The 23,065-nt window shown below is 46.7% G+C and overlaps 1 protein-coding gene across 1 annotated transcript in view; it reads left to right on the top strand.

Moving 5' to 3' along the window:
• PITRM1 (pitrilysin metallopeptidase 1) overlaps positions 1-23,065 on the top strand; it is a 31,724-nt gene that overhangs the window by 4,510 nt on the left and 4,149 nt on the right. Inside the window, exons 3-21 of the mRNA XM_019710583.2 lie at positions 18-124; positions 400-551; positions 1,116-1,230; positions 1,309-1,405; positions 2,425-2,585; positions 4,889-5,015; positions 7,156-7,244; positions 7,966-8,094; positions 8,719-8,832; positions 10,978-11,074; positions 11,573-11,707; positions 12,783-12,921; positions 16,558-16,674; positions 17,964-18,096; positions 19,097-19,217; positions 19,316-19,392; positions 19,620-19,785; positions 20,062-20,162; positions 22,398-22,518. Coding sequence (XP_019566142.2) covers positions 18-124; positions 400-551; positions 1,116-1,230; positions 1,309-1,405; positions 2,425-2,585; positions 4,889-5,015; positions 7,156-7,244; positions 7,966-8,094; positions 8,719-8,832; positions 10,978-11,074; positions 11,573-11,707; positions 12,783-12,921; positions 16,558-16,674; positions 17,964-18,096; positions 19,097-19,217; positions 19,316-19,392; positions 19,620-19,785; positions 20,062-20,162; positions 22,398-22,518 — 2,298 coding nt within the window. The remainder of the gene's footprint in view (positions 1-17; positions 125-399; positions 552-1,115; positions 1,231-1,308; positions 1,406-2,424; positions 2,586-4,888; positions 5,016-7,155; positions 7,245-7,965; positions 8,095-8,718; positions 8,833-10,977; positions 11,075-11,572; positions 11,708-12,782; positions 12,922-16,557; positions 16,675-17,963; positions 18,097-19,096; positions 19,218-19,315; positions 19,393-19,619; positions 19,786-20,061; positions 20,163-22,397; positions 22,519-23,065) is intronic.

Raw genomic sequence — 23,065 nt, 5'->3', positions numbered from 1 at the left:
TGTTCTTGTTGCTTCAGGTAACGTCTGTCCCTGAACTGCTCCTGACTGCCGTGAAGCTCAGCCATGACGGCACGGGAGCGAGGCACTTACACCTGGCCCGAGAGGACACGAATAACCTGTTCAGGTGTGTGGGCACCCTGAGAACCGTTTCTCCAGAGAGCATTCCCGCAGCTTAAAGTGACAGGGCAGACAGCACCCTGGAAAGGAGGAAAAGATTAGGTGAATTTACATCCTTGGCTACGCACAGTTAAAGGTGAAAGTCATACATGATTTTGCACATTACAGTCAGCAGACATTTCTGTGAAAGGGGGTGAGGGTAAAGCGAAGCAATTCTGGTGATCGGCTCTTTGGGAGCCGTGGTGTGAGTCTAACGCACCCGTCGTGTCTCTCTGGCCGTAGCGTGCAGTTCCGCACCACCCCCATGGACAGCACTGGGGTTCCCCATGTTCTCGAGCACACGGTCCTATGTGGCTCACAGAAGTACCCGTGCAGGGATCCCTTCTTCAAGATGCTGAACCGGTCGCTGTCCACCTTTATGAACGCCTTCACAGGTAAGACCCACATCTGGGCCGGAACTGCGGTAGGGTCTGTCTCTAAGGTAGGTAGGGCATGCGGTTGGCGCCCTGTGGGCAAGAATAAACTTGCCCTTTGCAGGTCTGCGGGGCAGACGTTAGCACGGTGGGCCTTTGGGCATGCCACACTGTGATTGGGTTGTAAAAACTGGGCTTTCGGGAAAAGAACATCTGAGGGTTTTCTGGAGAAGGTCTTTGGGGAATAGTGCTGTAAGATTGGGCCTTTGCAGCACTGCTGGTGTTGACGGAGGTGGTGTTTGCATTTTAATTTTAGGAAACAGGAGAGTGAATAGGCTGATGGTGAGTGTGTAGTGCTGTTGGGAGCAGCTCAGGAGCAGTTACGGGAACACAGCTGTCCTTGTCGGCCTGAGAGGTCGCTGGTGCCAGGCCCGAACCCCCAGGCCGGGAGTAGTGCAGCTTCTGTGCCCCTGACATTAGGATTTACTGTGACACTAGGACTCATGGTGAGGGTGAGACGAGACTTGACAGGAGTGTTCCTGCAGGAATCTGGTGTTTTAAAATCTTCCTTTTGTTTGCACCCAGCTAGTGATTATACTCTGTACCCATTTTCCACACAAAACCCCAAGGACTTCCAGAACCTCCTGTCTGTGTATTTGGATGCAACCTTTTTTCCGTGCTTGCGGGAACTTGATTTTTGGTACGTACTGAGTAGTTAATTGGTGCAGACTGTGGTATTAGAGGCACTATCGCCATGTAATTACTTGTTCTTTTTTAGGCAGGAAGGATGGCGACTGGAACATGAGAATCCAAGTGACCCTCAGACAGCCTTGACCTTCAAAGGGGTCGTCTTCAATGAGATGAAAGGAGCGTTTGTGAGTGTTTTCCTTTTTATGTTGTGTGAAAATTATCTTTCTCTGTAAACTATTGAAATATAAGTAGGTTTAGAAGATCATTCAGTTATGTCATTTAATATTCTTGTCATATGGAATTTACTACATGAGATGAGCTGGGGGACAGTGCTGTGAGCAGAAACCACCCTCGTTCCCGTCAAGCACACCACAGAGTCCCCTAGGCTGTCACGTGGTGTGTGAGGTCTCGACTTGTCAACACAGAAGCTGGTCAAGAAGCCAGCTGCCTTGTGTGAAGCCAGATGTTAGAGAGATTTGCAAACTACATGAAACAGCGCCACTCTTCTCAATAACTTTGTTTCATTACGAAAAGTATCTTTCAAAGGTATTTATTTAGTAACCTCTAATAATGGGTTAGGTTAATGAATACAAGTAAGTACTTTGAGAGTGTTTCAGTTTTAATTTCTAATACAAAAAAATTATACACACACACCCCCGTATGATCCGGAAACCCACATCATCAAAAGTTCCTCAGGGACCTCAACGTATCGGAGAACGAGGGGTCTGAGAGCTGCTGTCCTGGCCGTGTTCCCCCAGCCCCTGCCATGTGGGGCTGCTCCCTTGCCGGCTGCCTTCTGCCCCTGGAGGCTACTTCTTTCCTTTAGACTTTAGTACTCAGTTTGGGCAGCATTCCCCCCAAGCATCTTCTTGAAACAAGTTGGGGTGACAGCCTTCCCTCTGGACGCCCTTGGGACCTGCCTGCAGCATCCTTCCCGTGGCCCTCGCCTGTGGGTGGTGTCACCCAGTGCGCCCTGCAAGGGGGTGGCCTTCTCTGGCAGCCAGGCCCTGCGTCCCACACGCAGGTCCTGAGTGAATGGAATGCTGTTCACACAATGTCTGCATGGATGTCCTGGTGTACGTTTGGGACGGTTTTACTTGCAGGGTGTCGCAGGGTGTCCCAGGGTGCGCTCCCGCAGGTTAACCTACTGTGCTGCGCAGGGTGTGTGTCACATTATGTGTGACGTGTCTCTTTTCATTTGAAGGCAGACAACGAGAGGGTATTCTCTCAGCACCTTCAGAATCTTCTGCTTCCTGACCACACGTACGCCGTGGTCTCCGGTGGTGACCCCTTGTGCATCCCAGACCTCACGTGGAAGCAGCTCAGACACTTCCATGCTACACATTATCACCCCAGCAATGCCAGGTGGAGTTTCGTTTTTAAAGTCCGATGGCAGTTTGATTAGGAGGTGACTTGTTGGCACTTTTTATACTGTACGCTTCCGCCGTTTGACAACCAAAGGAATTTAGACAGGATCTTCATAAGCTGCCTGTCTCATTTACTCGATGCTCGGCCTCAGTCTGCAGCCTCCACTCATGCACCCAGCCTGGTGGTGCCAGCACCTCCTGGAGGAGGCCCCACCCACAGGGGCGGCGGCCTGGGTGCCCGTAAAGCTCTGTGGCCTCGGTCCTTCGCAGTGGGGCTGCAGGTCGTGACGCTGGGTGCTTTTTGGTAAATTCCTGTTTCAGAGATCACTATGATGAAACGTTAGTACTTGTGTTTATAAGTAAATTAAATGCTAATGTAAAGTCAGATTTGCAAGATTGAGTTAAGTATAAAAAATGTAAATTTTAATTATGAAACTTCAAATATACAGAAAAGTGTAGACCCCAGAAGAGTGTGCCCGTGCACTGACTACGCAGGTCTCTACTTTGCCAACAGGTGTGGTGGGGTACCCCTGACACTTCTACTTGTAGCCATGCAATGTAAGGGTATTTTCTTACATAAGATAATACCATTTTCACACTTAAGGAAATAAAAAAATAGTTGATTAAAACCATTTACCTCTTATCCTAAATTAAGACTTTCTAGTTGTCCCCAAAATGTTTGACCCAAATGAGGCCCAAAAATCGCATTTTGTCAGTGTGTCTCTTAAGTTCCTTTCCTGTAGGACAGTATCCCCCCCAACCCCTTGTTTTCATTGAAATTGAAGAAAGTAGGTGGGCTGCCCCTGAACTTTCACCTTCTGGGGTATCAGATTGCCCCTTTGTGGCCTTGGTGGGCATGTCCTGTGTTTCCTGAGAGCTGGACTTGGCTGCGAAGACCCAGTTCTCCTGCATAGGTGCTGCCTGCACGGCACGCCTGCAGGTCCCATCAGACATCTCGGAGCTGCTTCCACAGTGGGGCTGCTGCAGCTGGTCTGCAGGTTCCTATGGTGACTATGGCCTCCCTCGCGGACCCAGACTCCGAGCCGGCACCCTTTGAGCTCTTGTGGAGCCCCTCGTTGGCCTGTCCCGATCTTGTCATCACTGATGCTGCCTCCTGAGCAGCCCTTTAGTAGACTTAGCAGTTTCCACAGAATTCTGTAATGTTTGAAGGCGCTCTCTGTCCGCGGGCTGTGGATTCCCCTGAGATGCGGTTCTGGTGGGAAAGGCGGGGCTGCTGCTTTCCCTTCGCTGTCCAGTTTCCGGGGGACATGGTGGCAGCCACTCCTGCATTGACGACAGAGTCTTTTTTTAGCCTTACTTAGTTTTATATTTACTATTATGAACCCATACACCTACTTTTATATGTGTATATATCTGAGGTTGTGATCAAGTGGAATTTTTTATTTATTTTTTATGCTCATGTCCCAACTCTGACTGGAGGGAGCTCCTTCAGGCTTATCATGTCCTTTTTTTTTTTTTTTTATAATTCATTTTTTAAATTTATTGGGGTGACAATGGTTAGTAAAATTACATAGATTTCAGGTGTACAATTCTGTATTACATCATCTATAAATCCCATTGTGTGTTCACCACCCAGAGTCAGTTCTCCTTCCATCACCATATATTTGTCATCATGTCCTTCTGACAGTTTTTAGTCTTCAGTAACCTCTTTGGTTTCTGCCATTCTCCCCCCCCCCCCCACGCCCCAGTCCAGGCTCCTGCCGCAGATGTGCAGATGGTCATGTCCCAAGGCGTCTGACCAAATGGGACAGGCGTTCACAGACCAGTGTCTGCACGGGAGCCAGGGGCTCACACTCCTGGTTTTCACTTTCTCAACCTTTGAGTAAAAGTTTTTAAAGGATCTGTAAGATACTAGTTCCCAAAATTTTAATGTCGTGTTGAAGAAAAAGATCACTGTCATTTTAACCTTTTTCCTTCTGGCTGAATAGGTCACAAAGTATTTTAACATAGCTCTTACCTGTTGTTTTTTTTTGTTTTTTTTAACACCTTTATAATAGATTTAAAATAAAGAGCAATTATTGCCAAATGTACATTCAGTTGTTCTGTACAATGTGTGTCTTGTTTAAACCACCTATCCTCTAAAAAGAAAGAGGGAGGCCTCTGGTGTTGGTAACCTACTCGGAAATTGAAAAAATATATACTCCTATATAAAGTTCATTTAATTATGGAACTGGCTTGTTCCAGCTGTTGTATGCATGCCTTCCTACAAAAAGCCATATGGGTTGATTTCTAATTTTTTTAAACTAAAAGAGACTAATAAGTACATTCCCGAAATTTCAGGTTCTTCACTTACGGCAGTTTTCCGTTAGAACAGCATCTGAAACAAATTCATGAAGAGGCACTGAGTAAATTCCAGAAAATCGAGCCGAGCACTGCGGTGCCACCTCAGAAGCCTTGGGATAAGCCGGTGAGTGGCCGCGCAGAGCGTGCTCAGTGTGCTGTTACCCTGTCTGCCAAATACGCAGGGTGCAGACACTCTGGGTATTAATGATAGGATTGCTTTTCAAACGGGGTTGTGGGTTCTGCATGTATGTAAGATTTTCTCAAGCCTACAGAAGGTTATTTGTTATTTGTTTGTAAAGAAAGTTAAGAAAAGTATCTCTTGGACCATTTTATTTTATTTTCCCATCCCCCACCCTCTCCCCTTTGGCAGCCATCAGCTTGTTCTCTGTACCTAACAGACTGTTTCTGTTGGGCTTTGTTTATTCATTTTTTTGTTTTGTTTTTATTTCATATGGTATTTGTCTTCGATTTATTTCACTTACCAAAATACCCCCCCATGGGTCCATCCATGTTATTACAAATGGCAGCGTTTCCTCCTCTTTGTAGCTGAGTGATCCTCCACTGTGTATATGTACCGGCTCTTCTTTATCCAACTGTCTCTTGATGGGCATTCGGTTTTGCTTCCATGTTTTGGCTGTTGTGAAGAGCACTGCAGTAAACATAGGGGTGCGTATATTTTTTTGAATTAGTGTTTTGGATTTTTTTGGGTAAATACCCAAGAATGGAATTAGTGGAATTGCTGGGTCATAAGGTAGTTCCATTTTCAGATTTTTGAGATACCTCCATACTGTTTTCCACAGTGGCTGCACCAATCAGCAATCCCACCAATAGCTCACAAGTGTTTCCTTTTCTCCACATCCTCACCAGCACTTGTTGTTTGTTGATTTATTGATGATAGCCATTTTGACTGGGGTGAGGTGGTATCTCATTGTGGTTTTTATTTGTATTTCTCTCAGCAGTGATACTGAGTGTCTTGTGTTTGTTGGCCATGTGTGGGTCTTTGAAAAAGTGTCTTTAGGTACTCTGCCCATTTTGAATCAGATTGTTTTTTAGCGTTAAGTTGTATGAGTTCCTTATATATTAGGTTGGAGCAAAAGTAATTGCGGTTTTTGCAATTATTTTTAACCTTTTAAATCGTAATTACTTTTGCACCAATCTGATACTTTTGCACCAACCTAGTAGCTTGGATATTAACCCCTTATGGGATGTATCACTGGTGAATATCTTCTCCCATTCAGCAGGCTATCTTTTCATTTCGTTGACGGTTTTCTTTGCTGTGCAAAAACTTTTTAGTTTGATACAGTCCCATTTGTTTATTCTTTTGTTTCCCTTGCCAGAAGAGACATATCCAGGAAGACATAATTAAGAGCAACGTCAGAGAGTTTGCTGCCTGTGTTTTCTGGGAGTTTTATAGTTTCAAGTCTTAGAGTTTCAGGTCTTTATGCCATCTCGAGTTAATTTTTATGTATTTTGTAAGAAAGTGGTCCAGTTTCATTTTTTTGCATGTATCTGTTTCATGTCCCCAACACCACTTATTAAAGAGACTGTCTTGACCTCACTGTATGTTCTTGCCTTCTTTGTCATAGACTAAATGGCCATATAGGCATGGATTTATTTCTGGGCTCTCTATTCCATTCCATTGATCTGTGTGTCTTTTTTTATGCCAGTACCATGCTGTTTTGATTACTTGCAGTATAGTTTGATATCAGGTAGTGTGATAACCCCCAACTTTGTTCCTCTTTCTCAAGATTGCTGTGACTATTTGGGGTCTTTTGTGGTTCCATATAAATTTTAAGGTTATTAGTTTTAGATATGTGGAAAATGCCACTGGCATTTTAATAGGGATTGCTTTGAATCTATAGGGATTGCTTTGGGTAGCATGGACATTTTAACGATATTAATCCTTCCAATCCATGGGCGAGGAATATCCTTCCACTTACTTGTAACTTCAGTTTCTTTCTTTAGTATTTTGTAGTTTTCAGAGTACAGGTATTTCATCTCTTTGGGTAAATTTATTCCTAGGTATTTTATATTTTGGATACAACTGTAAATGGGATTTTTTTCTTAATTTATCCCGATCATTCGTTATTGTTGTGTAGAAGCACAACTAATATATATTGATTCTGTATCCTGCAACTTTACTGACGTCATTTATTCTAGTAGTTTTGGGGGAGTCTTTCTCAGACCATTTACACATCCACATAACCTAATGTGAACCCGCTCATTCATGCTCTGCCTATTTCACGTATCGCATGGTCTTACAGAGGGAATTTCAGATCACCTGTGCCCCGGACTCACTGGCCGCAGATTCCTCTAAACAGACAACCGTCAGTGTCAGCTTCCTCTTGCCAGAGTAAGTAACAGTGTGAAAGGAGAAGACATGCAGGTGAGCAGGGTCAGAGTGGGTTCTCCAGTCAGGTGTGGATGGTGGGTGGTTGGGATTCAGGGCTCCAGCAGGTGGTAGGTGTCAGGAGAGTTCTCAGCAATGTCTGGGCTGGTTTTGGGGGAAATGGCTTTGGGTAGCCGTGCAGAAGAGAAGTCACTTCTTTCTCACTGCATTGTAAGTCTCACTCCTAGAGAAAGACTGACTCAGAGCAGCGGTGGTTAACATGTGGGGTCACAGGTGTCTGAGCCTGAGAAGAGGGCCGTGCACGCTGCCTCAGCAGTTTGGAGGCATGCACAACTCGAACTGTAGAGACTGGACACCGGAAGGGTGTGCGAGCCGAGGACGCCCATTGGCCTGTGTGCTCCCGGCTGCCCGTCTCCACCGGCTCCTGTCTGCCGTGTAGTGCTCACAGTGCCGTTAGAAGCGAAGACACGCTCGGCACCCTCCTGCAGCAGCATCCAGTGCGCAGCCCAACTGTCTCATGCTTTGGGTCCAAAACAACCCCCAGTATGAGAAGCACAGTTTCTCGCCTTTGCCTATACAGCTGTTCAAATAGAGGTTGAAATTCAAGACCGTCTAGTAGAACACCAGCTTCTTTGGAAATGAGTGGCAGCACGGTAGTGGTTTTAATGAGTTTGAAAACATAAGGGACAACACTTTGCTCTTTTTTCTCCCCTTTTAAATGAAGCATCACTGATACGTTCGAAGCCTTCACATTGAACCTTTTGTCTTCCCTCTTGATCGGTGGACCCAATTCCCCCTTCTACAAAGCCTTAATCGAGTCTGGGCTCGGCACAGACTTCTCTCCTGATGTCGGGTAAGCTTCGTCACGGGCTCACATTAGTACCTCACCTTTGGGAGCAGTTTTGACATGTGACAATGTCTGGCCATGTTTTTGGTTGTCACACCTGGGATGGGTTTCCCGGCTCCCAGGGAGGTAGCTGCTTCACATCCCACAGTTACGGGACGGCCCCTGTCGTGCCAGCACACAGCTGTGCCTTAGCTTATGGGTGCAGTGAGCTGCTTCCGTCCGCTGCAGGGGGGTTTGGGGGAAAACGAAGAAAGGAGAAAATGACACTTTTGCACGATCTCAGAATGGCATACTGCGGCCTTTTCTAAAAGTCAGCTCATTAAATATATTTTGAAATCTTAAGATTTTGTAACACTCAGCCGTTCTCTATTTCTACATTTATTTTGCCTTAACTCTTTTTAAGTTGTAATGATGTTTGGAAATGTTCAAAGGACACGAATGTGATGTGGCCAGTTATGTCTGAGAGCAGATGTCTGAGGACGACACTGCTTTCGTTGGCTTGGTTGTGTGGGACTTGAGAGTTAATGCTCTTAGCTCCGTTGCTTGGCGTAGTTGCTCGTTAAACGGCGTGTGGTAAGCGAGTGGTGGGAGCCGCACGGGCTCTGTGCATGCTCTCCTCTCGGGTTCCAGGTACAACGGCCACACCAGGGACGCCTACTTCAGCGTGGGCCTGCAGGGCATGGCCGACAAGGACGTTCAGACAGTCCGGGACATAATCGACAGGACGTTGGAGGACGTCATTGCGTACGTATAGCCCTCTGCTCTGATCCCCTGCCTTCTCCGTTGTTCGGCCGTCTACATTTAGTGGTAGACATGTTCTCCTGTCTGTTGCCTCCATCACCCAGGTGGAATTCTGGCTCATGCGGTAACAGTTTTTAACTTTTTGAGGAACTTCCAAATCACATTGTTCTGCAGTGGCTGCACGATGCCCACACTGCATCCAACACGTGTGAAGGCCCAATTGTCTCATCTTCAGCGCGTCCCCGTCCTCACAGACCTTTTAATTTTCTGGGTTTTTTATTCGAACCATCCGGGTAGGCTTGAAGTGGTTTTAATTTGCATTTTCTTGGGGACTGTGACCTATGGCTTTTTTCATGTGCTTATTGGCCTCTGTCTTTGGAGAAATAATACATTTCTTGATCCATTTTTTTATTTGGATTATGTGTGTTTTTAATTTATTTATACAGTTGTAAATGTTATTTAAATATTCTGGATTCAAAGCCCTTATCTGACACATGATTTGTGAATATTTTCTTCATTATACAACTTATTTTTTTGCTCTCCTGATTATGTCCTTTGAAGCACAAAAGGTTTTATTTTTTATTTCGTCCACTTTACCTGTTTTTTTCCTTTAGATACTTGTGCTTTTGGTGTCACTTGAAACCATTGCCTAACAGAAGGTTACAAAGATTTACTCCTTTTTTCTATTCTGAGAATTTTGTAGTTCCTCTTTTTAAATTAAATTTGCTGGGGTAACATTGGTTAATGACATTGTGTAAGTTTCAGGTGTACACTTCTGTAATACATCATCTGTATATAGCATTGTGTGCTCACCACCCAAAGACTAATCTCCTTCATATATTTGACCCCTTTACCTTCTTCATCCTCTCCCCACTCCCACTTCCCCTGTGGTAACCCCCACTGGTTTGTGTCTATGAGTTTGTTCGTCGCTTTTGTTTTATATCCCACATCAGTGAAATCATACGGTTGTCCTTTTCTGCCTGTCTTACATGATACTCAGGATGCATCCATGTTGTTGAAAATGGCAGTATTTCATCTTTTTATGGCTCAGTAACATTCCATTGTATGAATGTGCCGCGTCTTTATCTAGTCGTCTATTGATGGACACTTAGGTGGCTTCTATATCTTGGCTATTGTAAATAATGCTGCAGTGAACATAGGGGTGCGTGTACCTTTTTGAATTAGTGTTTTCGTTTTCTTCAGATAAATACCCAGAAGTGGAATTGCTGGGTCATAAGGTAGTTCTATTTTTAATTTTTCAAGAAACCTCTATACTGTTTTCCAATCTGCAATCCCACCAACAGTGCACAAGGGTTCCCTTTTCTCCACATCCTCCCAGCATTTGTTGTTTGTTGATTTATTGATGATAGCCATTGTGACAGGATTGAGGTGATATCTCATTGTGGTTTTGATTTGTATTTCCCTGATGATTAGTGATGTTGAGCATCTTTTCATATGTCTACATATTGGCTGTGTGTTATGTCCTCTTTAGAAAAATGTCTCTTCATGTCCTCTGCACATTTTTTAATTGGGTTGTTTGTTTTTTGTTGTTGAATTGTACGAGTTCTTTATATATTTTGGATATTAGCCCCTTATCAGAGGTGTTGTTTGCAAATGTCTTCTCCCATTCGGTTGGTTGCCTCTTTTTTTTATTGATGTTTTTGTGTGTGTGTTTTTGCCATGCGGAAGCTTTTTAGTTTGATATAGTCCCATTCATTCATTTTTGCTTTTATTTTTTGTGCCTTTGAGGTTAAACTCATAAAATCCTCTCTGAACCCAAGGTCCATAAGTTCAGTCCCTATGTATCTATGCAGTTTATTGTTTCAGGTCTGACATTTAGGTGTTTGATCCATTTTGAGTTAATTTCGGTACATGGTGACAGCACGCTAGTCTCATTCTTTTGCACGTGGCTTTCCAATTCTCCCAGCACCATTTAGTGAAGAGGCTTTCTTTTCGCTATTGTATTTTTTAGCTCCTTTGTCAAAAATTTGTTGCTTATATATGTGTGGGTTTATTTCTGGGCACTCAGTTCTGTTCTGTTGGTCTATTTGTTTGTTTTTTGTCGATACCATGTTGTTTTGATTATTGTAGCTTTGTAGTAAAAACGTTTATTTCTTTTCAATGTCTCCATTCTTAATATTTCTTTAGGAAAGGATTTGAAGGTGATCGAATTGAAGCTTTACTTCATAAAATTGAAATACAAATGAAGCATCAGTCTGTCAGCTTTGGACTCGCCCTGACGTCTGTGTGTAATTTCCCACCCACCTTGTCTTTTTTATGTTACTTTTATAATTAGTGGTTCTTGAAAACACTGGTTACTATTCATAGCATCTTTCATTTGAACTTTGAAAGTTAATGTTGTTTTGGATCTGACATAAATTTATTTTTAATTTAGTTTTATATTTTGTTTGTCTTTTTACCAGCTTACCTAAGTGTTTTTTGATAGCTATTTTTTTATGTAAAATAGATTTACATAGAACACTTTAAATAGTGGGGATTTATGATAACTCTTGATCTGTTGGTAATTGTATTTTCTAACAATAATTTTTAAACCTGAGCTTTTTTATTTTAATAGGAAAACAAGGTTTAAAATGAGTTTAGTTTTTCTTCTAATCAAAGAATGACTTATTTTTTAAATATAGAAAAGCAGATCTTAATCAAATGTCATAGCTTTGGTGTTTACTGAGCTAAGGAAGAGTGTGCGGTGTAACGCGCTTTGTGGATTTCACACCCTCTATTCCAGTACATAGCTTCCTGTTGGAACCACGATGGGGACCCTGTGGAGCTCCTGCAGCTGGGACGTCACGTGGCTCAGTTCAGGCAGTGCCTCAAGGAAAACCCCAAATTTTTGCAAGAAAAAGTGAAACAGTATTTTAAGGTAAGAAAACGGGAGAATTTAAGTCTGTAATTTTTAAGTTGAGTTTTATAATAATGAGAAGAGCATTAGGAATATAATTTATATTTAAGTCAATTTCTGTTAATAGGTGATGTAATTTCTTAATTATTAAAAATTTAAATGCTCATATTAACTTAAAAATGCAATTTTCCAGACTCAGAGGTCAGTGGGTGTTTTTATATGAAAATAGGCGTGTATGTATTAACAAATACCTGCATGTGTTTTTGGTCTAGTTTGTTAATAGAACGTACAGAATAGGAGGCAAGTGGCCTACACGTGTGACTGTTCTGGTTCTTGGTGAAGCGCCGCCTGGCGCCTGGCTCCTTAGCTTCCATAGACTCTTGGCCTCTTTTCTTGGTCGTGGTCCCCAGTCGATAGTCAGTATGGCAGAACTTACAAGACCTGGCCATGGGGGTAGGACGGCTGAGTTATTGAGAGTTACTTTGCATAAAGTGTTTGTTGTACTAACACTCCCACCTCTCTGTAGGATTACACGTGAGCATTGTGTGTGTGTGTGTGTGTGTGTGTGTGTGTGTGTAGTTGTTGAAATGAATCAGGGAAACACGTTATGTCACCTAACATGATTATGTTAGGTCAGCATCTGCTTTATCCTCATCATTTGTAGCATAATGGAGAACTCACCTTTTGAGAGAGTCATAGTATGATGAAGACCAGATAAAAATTATTTTCTTGTATGTTGTCTGCAATTCAGACTAACACACAAATTTATAATATTGAAAAGTGCAAAGTTTCCTTGTACAACCAAGGTATAAAGACAATGCTGACTGTTTGCATGTGTGGTTCCGACATAGTAACCGTAATCACCATGCTAACAGCCGTAGTAACAACACATGTGGATTATGTAGTTACTGCATCGCAGGTATGGTTGGGAGAATTTTATCTGGCTCTTACTTTCCATAAGACCACCGTGAGGTGACTTCTGTCGTGGTCACTAATGAAAATGGGACAGTGGCACTCGGGACCAAGGGCACACTGCTGGAGGCTGCTTTAGTAAGTCTCCTGTAACGTGGCTTTTTGGTTGCTGTGCTTGTTTCAGAATAATCAGCATAAGCTGACTTTATCAATGACACCAGATGACCAGTATTCCGAGAAACAAACACAAATGGAAACAGAAAAACTGAAGCGAAAGGTCAGCTCTCTTTCCCTGGAAGACAAGCAGCAGATCTATGAAAAAGGTCAGATGCTTCCCTGGACACTTACTTGTGAGCTGGGAGGTCCCAAGAGGTGGGTTTCGTCTCAGTGAGGGGTATGGACGTGAGCTGTGGTGAAGTCTCCATTTGGGTCCGTGTGGTGCAGGTGCGGTGAAGACAGAACGTTGTGTAATTTCTTACAGTGTTGGACATGCACTTACCATAAAGGGGCCCTACTCCTGAGTATTTGCCCAAGAGAAGTGAAAGCTTATGTCCACATAAAACTTGAAACAACACACTACCACCAATCTGGTATGTCCACACGATGGATTAGTGCTAAGCCCCAAAGAGGAACAAAATACTGAACACTCAGATCAATGAATATCAAAGACAGTCCTGCTGAGGGAAAGTAGCAAGACACAGAACACCCACTGAGGGAGTCCACTTACGTGAACCCTGGAAACAGCCAAAGCACTGGCAGGCTGGGAGCCAGGAGTGGGGCAGGGGGTGGTCTGCTGCCAGCCCGAGGGGACTTCCTGGGTGCTGGAGATACGCTGTGTCACGACCTGATGGTTACATTATTCATTTATCAAAACTCATTGAATTCTGACTCTGCAACTGAATTGCATCATGTGGACATTACATATAATAAGGCCTGTTAAATATGTGCATGGTGCACACACAGACACACCCCCATTTTGGTCACGCTGACTTGGAGGTGATTCAGTCTGGTAAAGGCAAAGTAAAGGTCAGCATGTAACCTCTTCATCTCTGAATTCTTCAGACGTACAGCTGTTTGAAGCTCCTCCGTAAATGTAACGTGCTATTTGAGAATGAAACTGAACACAAACTTGTGTTTTGTGAGTGCCAGATGACAGGTTCCATCTCCATTTTGTGGCTTTTGTTTGGGGTATATTTGACACACTAGTTTCAGTGCACGTGAAGTGCTGAATGTATGTTTTGTGAGCTGATCCCCACAGGGCTTCTAATTAACACGTGTCACCAAAGAGTTGTAGTTGTTTTTCTTACGAGAACTCTTAAGATTTACTCTCTTAGTAACTTTGAAACATACAGTATTAACTATAGTCACCATGCTGTGCATTCCATCCCCAGGACTTACTATTTTATAACTGGAAGTTGTCCCTTTGACCCCTTCACTCATTTTCCCACCCCAACCCCCTGCTTCTGGCAACCACCAATCTGTTCTCTGTATCTGTGAGCTAGCTTTTCTTTTGTTTGTTTGTTTTTAAATTCTACATACAAGTGAGACACTTGTTGTTTGTTGATTTATTGATGATAGCCATTCTGACAGGAGTGAGGGGGTATCTCATTGTGGTTTTTGTTTGCATTTCCCTGGTGATTAGTGACCTTAAGCATCTTTTCATATGTCTATTGGGCATCTGTGTGTCCTCTTTGGAGAAATGTCTATTTAGGTTCTCTGCCCATTTTTTTAATGGGATTGTTTGTTTTTTGTATTTCATTGTATGAATTCTGTACATATTTTGAATATTAAACCCTTGTGTGATTTGCAAACATGTTCTCCCATTCTGTAGATTGCTTTTTTATTTTGTTGATGTTTTCTTTTGCTGTGCAGCTTTCTGTTTTGATGGAGTTCCACCCATCCATCTTCCATTGCTTTGTCTGTCTTGGAGTTTTTTTGTTTGTTTGTTTTTTGGGTTTTTTTTGTGCTGTTGCTGTTGAAGATATTTTTGAATTAAATTTATTGGGGTAACATTGGTTAATAACATACTAATTTTCAGGTGTGCAGCATTATAATCCAACATCTGTGCACTCTGTTGTGTGTTCACCACCCAAGGTCTAGTTTCCATCCATTACTATATATTTGACCCCCTGTACCCTCTTTGTTGTCTCCTAAGCCCCTCCCTCTTGTAACCACCAATCTGTTGTCTGTGTCTATGAACATCTTGTTATTTGTTGGTTACTTTTTTTGTTTTATTCCCCACATGAGTGAAATCATATGGTTCTTATCCTTTTCCACCAAACTTATTTCACTTAGCATAATAGACTCAAGATCCATCCACTCGTCACAAATGCCAATTAAATGGATATGGCCACTATAAAAAACAGTATGGAGGGTCCTTAAAATATTAAGACTAGAACGCTCATATGATCCAGCAATTCTACGTCTGGGTATTTGCCCAAAGAAAACAAAGAAACTGATTCGGAAAGACATACGTACTCTTATGTTCGGGTAGCATTATCTACAATAGCCAAGACGTGGAAACAACCGTCTCCCATTTTTAATTTGCACAGGACATAATTCCACACCTCAGCAATAGAACGGACCCTCCCTGAGTGACCAGATTCCTGGCCTGCTGTGGGGTGTTCTCTGTTTTAAAGGAAACCAGTTACTCTAGTCCACACCGTGTGTGAACGAATGCAGCCCCAGGGGTAGCATTCTTACAGATCGCATTTCACAGATCGTGGCAGAGTTCCATGAAGGAGAACACTTGCCAGTGCGCTCAGTGATCCCCTCAGGTCAGGAAGTCTTAGGTGTGGACTTAGTGGGAGCAACCCAAGGCCACTGTGGGTTAGCACCAAGGGGAAAATGGGAATGGTCTCCCATCTGATGTGTTAAACACTAATCTTCCATTTTGGGGTGTCTGTGTAACATTATGTACTGGGAAGGGGTGTGGCCCTGCAGTTGGGAGCACGTGGCCTGGTGAGGGGGCTCTGTGCATTCAGAGAGGGCCGGGGGTGTTTCAGAGGATGCAGGAGGTGGGCCTGTGAGCTGTCGCCAGGGCTGGACAGGTGAAGAGGCAAGAGGCTTTGGCATTTTGAAGTCAAACATGCAGAATTAGAGAACGTCTAAGGGACAAGGGCTTGGGACACTTGGATGACTGGGGCAGGGGTGACAGCAGGTGAGGAGGGCTATGATTGTCCCAGAGGTTTGATTGTAATGTGCGCAGGGACGAGCCGGAAGGGAGCAGTTGAGACTGTGCTGGGACCTGGGCACAGCCCTGGCATGGCCTGTGACGAGCTGCCCTGACTCCCACCCCTCTCAGGCCAGTTCCATGATCCGTGGCTCTTGGGGACCTTCGGGGAGCCGGACGTGGGGGTCAGAGTCCAGGGCGCTGTTACCGTGTGACATGATGCACTTCTGTGTGACAGGACTTTAAACGCTGCCGTCTGTTCCCCCTGCTCCTGTCAGCTCTGCCGTGGGTCACACAGGGCCGCGTGAATCCCCCACTGGCCGGGCCGGCGGTTCTGTGCAGACTCGGGGAATGGCCCTCTCGCATCCCATCAGACCATGCGAAGAGCAGGCCCATACCATGAGTTTTTAAGCATTTTTATAATTTGTGGAATGTATGGGATTATACAAGGACTTTGCTGAGGTTAGTAAACCTGAAGTAAGAAACAATACAAAAGTCACTAAACTTTAGTCCACTAAGAAATGGTCTGAAAACTCTAAAAATGAGTTTATCTAGTGTAAAACTTGGGGGGGTGGGGAACCTCTTTGAGCCAAGCACCCAACCCCCAGCAAAAACTGTCCTTTCGTTCGTTGAGGATGAGCTTAGGAGAGCTGCCTGTGAGCGGGTACTCACGCCCCTGCACCTGTTGCTCTCGGGAGTGGCGGTGCAAGTGTTGTGGCTTAGTGACAGAGGATAGGACATCAGGCCTGGCAGTCGCTGCCACCCTAATACTCCCCCCTTTTCCCAGGTTTGGAATTACAGACCCAGCAAAGTGAGGCCCACGATGCCTCGTGTCTGCCCGCGCTGAAGGTGACGGACATCGAGCGCAGCATCCCATTCACGGAGCTGGCGGTGGTCCCGGCAGGTCAGTGAGCGCTGGCAGGCGTGATGCGGGCTGTGGGGGCGTCATGGGGCCATAGAACAGGTGTGCATGTCTGTCCTGAAGCGTGGGAGCGCCGCACGCTCCCTAGTCCTGCCCGTGGCGTCTCCTTCGGTGGCCACACCACTCAGTGGTGTGGACTTCTCTGCCCAAGCAGGCCTGCGTCCTTTCCTCCGAGGGGTGTGGCAGGGTCTGGGTGACGCTGCCGCAGCATGACAGCAGCTCGTAAAGCACACAGGCCCCCTCTGAGTCCCTGCTGCATGTGCTCTCCAGTTCAGCCATCTGGCTAGGACAGGTGACAGCACTTGGGGGACCTGGAAATGCCTCACAGAGCCTGTATGCCGGTGTGGAGAACGGGAGGGAGGCCGCTGGCATGCCATCTTGCATTTTGTCCCGCGGTTTCCTCCCTAGTCTGTCACTTCTGGTCAGAAGCACAGGAGGCCTCTGTCTGGAACAGCGTCCCCTGTGCGGATGAACACTCAGCATCCACATGGCATGACTTGACTTCCTCGCCCTGTCCTCAGGGTGTTCTGCCCTGTCCCCTCTCGTGTAGATTCGGAGCGTATTGTGTTGGAGCTCCTCGTTGACGTCCGTGGGGCGTCCCTCTCCTCCCTGTTGGTTGTAACAGGACTGTCATGTTCACCACGTCTGATCTGTTGGCGAGCGATCCTTTCCTCTGGAAAGCAGGGTCAACGTCCCACTGGCCTTTAATCCCCCCATTTGGGTCACGAAGTGTTCCTTACAGAACTAGGATAAGTTTGTCATCAGTGAGCACCTGCGTCCCTCCGCTGGTTGGGGCACTGTGCTGAGGGACGTAAAGATGGATGCACAGCCCCCCAGGGGCTGGGGACCATGGACACCCTGTGCCGGGGGCTGCACGCTGGGCCATCAGGGGTCTGGGGACTTGTTAGGGACGATGGGAGGCATTTGGGCTGGGTGGGGAGTGGGGTTAGATGCTGCAGGAATGACTGTCAGTCCCCTCTGGGTAAAGGAAGCAAGGACCAGCTTGGGTGCTGGGTGGCTATGAAACCTGAAGGACGCTTCCCAGTGCTGGTTCTTCAAAAAGCAGGCGTTCTTCAAGACTCAGCTGTTAGCACAGTGGAAGATCAATAGAGAAGTTTGTCTGAGTTACAGCAAATGACTACTGTCTGTTCAGTAACATAAATGTTAAACCTCCACCCTTGAAAAGCATCAGCATTTTTAAATACTGACCAAGGATCACATGATTAAAATTTACTGGTGAAAATTGAAGTCGCATGCCTCTGTCTCTCCAGCTGGGGACGTCCCGGTGCAGTACTGCGCCCAGCCCACCAACGGCGTGGTCTATTTCCGCGCCTTCTGCAGCCTGCACTCCCTGCCCCCCGAGCTGGGGCCCTACGTGCCGCTCTTCTGCAGCGTCCTCACCAAGTAAGGCCCGTCCGTGCGCCTCAGCCCTTCGTGCTGCGTCGTCCCTGGTGCTTCCTTGTGCGTGTATTTTCCTGCGTCCATGGTCACGTCTCCATGAGTCACTTTCAAGACCCATAGCGTTGTTAGTGTGTAAAGGGGATGGTGTATTTGTTGAGATTTCTCTTAGGAAAATTGTGGGGTTGTTTTACTAACACAGTTGTAAACCTCGACGTGAGGTAGTTCAGGTACATGTACCTCGGGGACAGGGCTCTTCCTAAGATTGTGACAAGAATGATGGTTTCGCATCAGAAAATGAGTAAATCTGACATGTGGGCCTGGGGTAGCCATGGTGTGGACCCTCTGCCACCACATTGGTGCCGTGACCCCTCGTCCCTGTGTGAGCACCTGAGCAGACTGAGAATACAGGCGTGTGTCCCTGTCCCTCTGCTGGGTCTCTGAGGCCAAGGGTGGCAGGCTGAGTGGTCAGCGAGGGGAGCTGTCAGCTGGGTCCCCTTCCCGCGTCATGTCCACGCACGAGCAAGGTGCTGGGACCCATCAGGAGAGATGCCTTTGATGTCCCAGGGTCCTCTGCCCGTCTCTAAATACGGTGCCCATCGCGCGTTCTCTCCTGGCTCCAGTGTTTTTAGAAAAACCCTACGGTGTTGTTGCTTTTCGCGTCCGGAGCAGCAGTTAGAGTATTTCTCACAAAAGCCTCATCAATGTTGACATGACTTTCGCTTTTCTTACAAGTGCAGGAAGGCTTATTGTTCATATTTGGCCCAAAGCTACCAAGTGTTTGAGCAGGGTGTCTGGAGGACAGTGTAGGGAAGATCCATGGGGCGTTGGACAGCCGCAGTGGGAGGCGGTCGGTAACCGCTGCAGGTGCTGTACCGGTGAGCCCCGAGCAGGCCTGGTTCCGCGGGAGAGGGCCTGCCGTGTGCGCCGTGGTCCCCTGGCGGCTCTGGGGCCAGCAGGACACGGGCCGAGACAGTGGTGATGTGACCCTCTCTGCTATCCCCAGACTGGGCTGCGGCAGCCTGGACTACAGGCAACAGGCTCAGCAGATAGAGCTGAAAACCGGCGGCATGAGCGCGGCTCCCCACGTGCTGCCAGACAACTCCCAGCTGGACACCTATGAGCAGGTGGGGCCTACTCACAGGGGGCGGCTGGGGGCCTGCTCCGCTGGGTGGTTTTCTGTGGATGGCGTCGCACCTCGGGCCTTCTGTCTTTGCTGCTATAGGGTGTGCTGTGTTCCTCTTTCTGCCTGGACCGGAACCTCCCGGACATGATGCATCTGTGGGCTGACATCTTCAACAGGTGACTGCACTTGCAGAGATGTTATCCCTAGGGTGGCCAGAGCTCTGCTGCGGCTGGAAAGGGGGGCTTTGCTCTGTGGGTTGTCGGCTTCAGAACCCGTTTGGCAGCTGTTCCTGAAGGCCTGGAAGACAGGAGGATGTTTGTGCCATGTGACGCTCACACTTGGGAATGTGCTGTGGTGTGGCAAGGGCCTGAGTGGGGACCGGGGCACCTTTTTGTGCCCATAGCCCGTGCTTTGAGGAGGAAGAGCACTTCAGGGTGTTGGTGAAAATGGCCGCCCAGGAGCTGTCCAACGGGGTCCCAGACTCGGGGCACCTCTACGCGTCCATCTGTGCCAGCAGGACTCTGACGCCCGCGGGGGACCTGCAGGAGACCTTCAGTGGGATGGAGCAGGTACCGAACCGAGGGGAAGTGGGATACTGTGCGTTAGCAGGTCAGTCAGAGTCGCTGCTCTGCCCCGGTGCCACATTTACATCCCAGAAAAGCTAAGTGACCAGAGTTCATGGGGAAATAAACTGAGTACCTTCCTCCTCCCCTCACCCCTGCCAGGCCCTCTCCCCAAGGCAGGCGAGTGCACCTCACAAGCAGTCACATTGCCCCTGTACCCAGGCTTTCTGGCTTCCAGGCTGGGGACAGGTGCCGTCTCTAGGTGCTGTCCCTTTGGCTTAGGTGAGGCTGATGAAGAGCATCGCAGAAATGACAGACATCACACCTGTCCTGAAAAAGCTCCCGCGCATCCAGAAGTACTTACTGAACTGCGAGAATATGAGGTAGGGGCTCGTGCTTGGTGTCTGGGCAGAGACTTATGGTTCGTCCCATTTCATTCAGCACCGTGGGCTGATGCACGGAGGTGGTCGTTCCAGAAAGAACGCTCGTTTAGGTCACAGAGTTGATTCTGGACCCCCACGTGTTCTGATAATCAAGAGCATTTTATCTGGGAACAAAACACTAAGTTGAATGAGAGCTGTGGGAGGTGGGGCAGAACGCCCCACTCCCCTACGTGGTGAGCTCACTTAGTTCTAGGCTGACTGCATGCATCTCTCGTGTTGCTCCCAAAAGTAGACAGTGTATATCCTGTCAACGAGCCATCAGTGAGGCCACAGCAAAAACGGGAAGTTCTCGTAAATATTACACAACGGTTCAAGGACATGCATGTATAGTTGGCCCCAGGCCCTCAGGCTGGTGAGCAGGGACGGAATTCAGCTGTGATGAGCAGTTGGTCTATTTTCAGCGTCTCACTCCCAGGACACAGGTTGTGATTAGCTTGTAGCTGCATGTGGAGCATGCCAGTGCCTTCCCGCCTTGGTTCTTGGGGGTCATGGGCAGGTGCCCCCAGACCATCTGGGCGGCAGGAGGGGCGCCCCGAGGTCGGCGCGGGCTTTGGTCGGGGCCAAGCTGACTGCCACTCCTTGGGCAGCACTGACCGTCCACCCACGGTGTCTCAGCCACTTAGCCACAGGGACCTTCTGTTTCCTCCTCCCTGAAACACAAGTTTGCAGGTGTATGGCAAGGCAGTTGGGACATGTTAATAATTATGGTACTTTAGTGGTACATACTGCCAATTTAAATAAACAAATTTAGGACAGGCCAAAAGAAGAAAAATGTCAGTGTACTATATAGTTCGCGTAGCTGCTGTGTGATAGCGTTATGCCTTCTGCAGAAGCTGCAGGAGTTACAACCAGCTGGTCCTCTGGTGACTGCTCCTGCCGCAGTGACCTGTTTGCTCCTTCAGGCTGATGTTGTCCCGGGCAGCCATTTAAGCTTTCGACTTGAAGTGTAAGTCTGAAGGTGTTGGCAGACAGTCTCCTTGAGTCTTCAGAACAGGATTTAGTCAGAAACGCTGTCTCTGCGTCTTGATGGCCGTTACCATCTGGGAAACATTTAAAGATGTGACAGGGTTTTCTGACACTTGAAAGACTGGTCACATAGCCTCTGGTTTCCATATTTGGCTACTGTCTCTTGTTAACATTTTTGAGCATTATTTTATACAAAAACAATGTACAAGGTGCGATTAAACAATATAATGAATGTTTAAATTAAAAAGATTTATTTCAGTAAAAGACACATTGTCATTAATCCCCCTCAAAATACTCTCCTTCCCTTCAAACACACTTATCCCGTCGTTCTTGCCACTTTATAAAACAAGTTCTGGAAGTCCTCTGTCATGAGTGTCTTCAGTTGCGCTGTTGTGGCTGCCTCGATGTCCTGAATCACTTTCACTCTGGGGAAGGGCCAGAAGTCAAATGGTGCAATATCTGGTGAATAAGGTGGATGAGGACACACGGTGATGCTTTTATTTAATAAAAGTTGCCATATACCAGAAGCGATGTGTAACTTGGAGTCTTTCTGTTGTGATCAAACAATACAGTGAATGCTGCCACAGAATGTCATCCAATGGAAAGGCAGGGATCTTCAACATGGAAAGTGGCACGTGGAACCTTAGGGACAGTGTGTGACAAGTGTCAACTTGTTCGGTGCAGTCAGTTGGGTGTGAGCTAAGGTTAAGAGAAGGTTGTTTTAAAGTGTGCCGTAAATCATCCTCCATCATGACAACGCTCCATGTCACACATCGCTTCTAGTATACGGCAATTTCTGTCAAATAAAAACATTACAGTGTGTCCTCATCCACCTTACTCACCAGATCTGGCACCGTGCAACTTCTAGCTCTTCCCCAAAGTCAAAATGATTCAGGACATTGAGGCAGCCCTGACAGCGCAACTAAAGACACTCATAAAAGAGGACTTCCAGAACTGCCTCAGAAAGTGGCAAGAATGATGGGATAAGTGTGTTCAAAGCGAAGGGGCATATTTTGAGGGAGATTAATGGCAATGTGTCCTTTACTGTAATATTTTTATTTATTTAAACATTCGCCGTAGTTTTTTAATGACACCTCGTATTAATCTGTTTTTTTTGGTTTTGTTGTTTATACAAGATGTAAGGAATTGGTGAAACAGTTTTATGTTCTGTAGTAAGGGTTTTCTGCATATATGTGATTGTTTAAACAGGTGTTCAGTGAACGCAACCCCCCAGCAGATGTCTCAGACGGAACGGGTGGTGGGAGAGTTCCTCAGAAGCCTGGGGCAGAGGCGAGTGGAACAGGAGCCGGAGCCCCCACAGGTGGTGCAGGTGAGAGCCGGCCAGGCGCCAGGCCGCACAGGACCTGTGTGTGACATGGGTTCCCGACATCCCCACTGCCAGTGAGGAGACAGGGAGGGTTCAGTTCAGTCCAGTCAGAAGTGACTTCACACCGTGTAGTTTGTCCTTTGACCCAGTGTTCCTATTGTCACTAATGGGGAATGACCCTGGGGACTGGGACACGCTCCTGTAAGAACAGCCAAAAATGGTGGCCTGACAAAGCTGGTCTTTCTGTTGGCGGTGAGGCTTTTCCCTGACTCAGTGACACACAGTGTCTCTAGAATAATCACAGCTGGAACATTCTACTCACCATGATTCGCTTACAAAGTGGGTGTGAGCCAGCTCACTGGGCCCAGTAGAGGGGCAGGTTGACAAGTCTGCAGGTTTTGCAGAGGATGGACTTCTGCTGTCTGCTCGTACGTCCCTGGTCCTCATCCCCACATGGGCCGCCCCGTCTTCCCAGAGCCCTCCCTCTGATGGGACCTGGTGGAAGGGGCAAAGAGTGTGCTGCAGCTCCCCGACCATCTGAAAACCTGTC

Source organism: Rhinolophus sinicus, linkage group LG02, assembly GCF_036562045.2.
Source record: "Rhinolophus sinicus isolate RSC01 linkage group LG02, ASM3656204v1, whole genome shotgun sequence".
Taxonomy (NCBI): Eukaryota; Metazoa; Chordata; class Mammalia; order Chiroptera; family Rhinolophidae; genus Rhinolophus; species Rhinolophus sinicus.
This window is presented reverse-complemented; position numbering and strand designations above follow the sequence as displayed.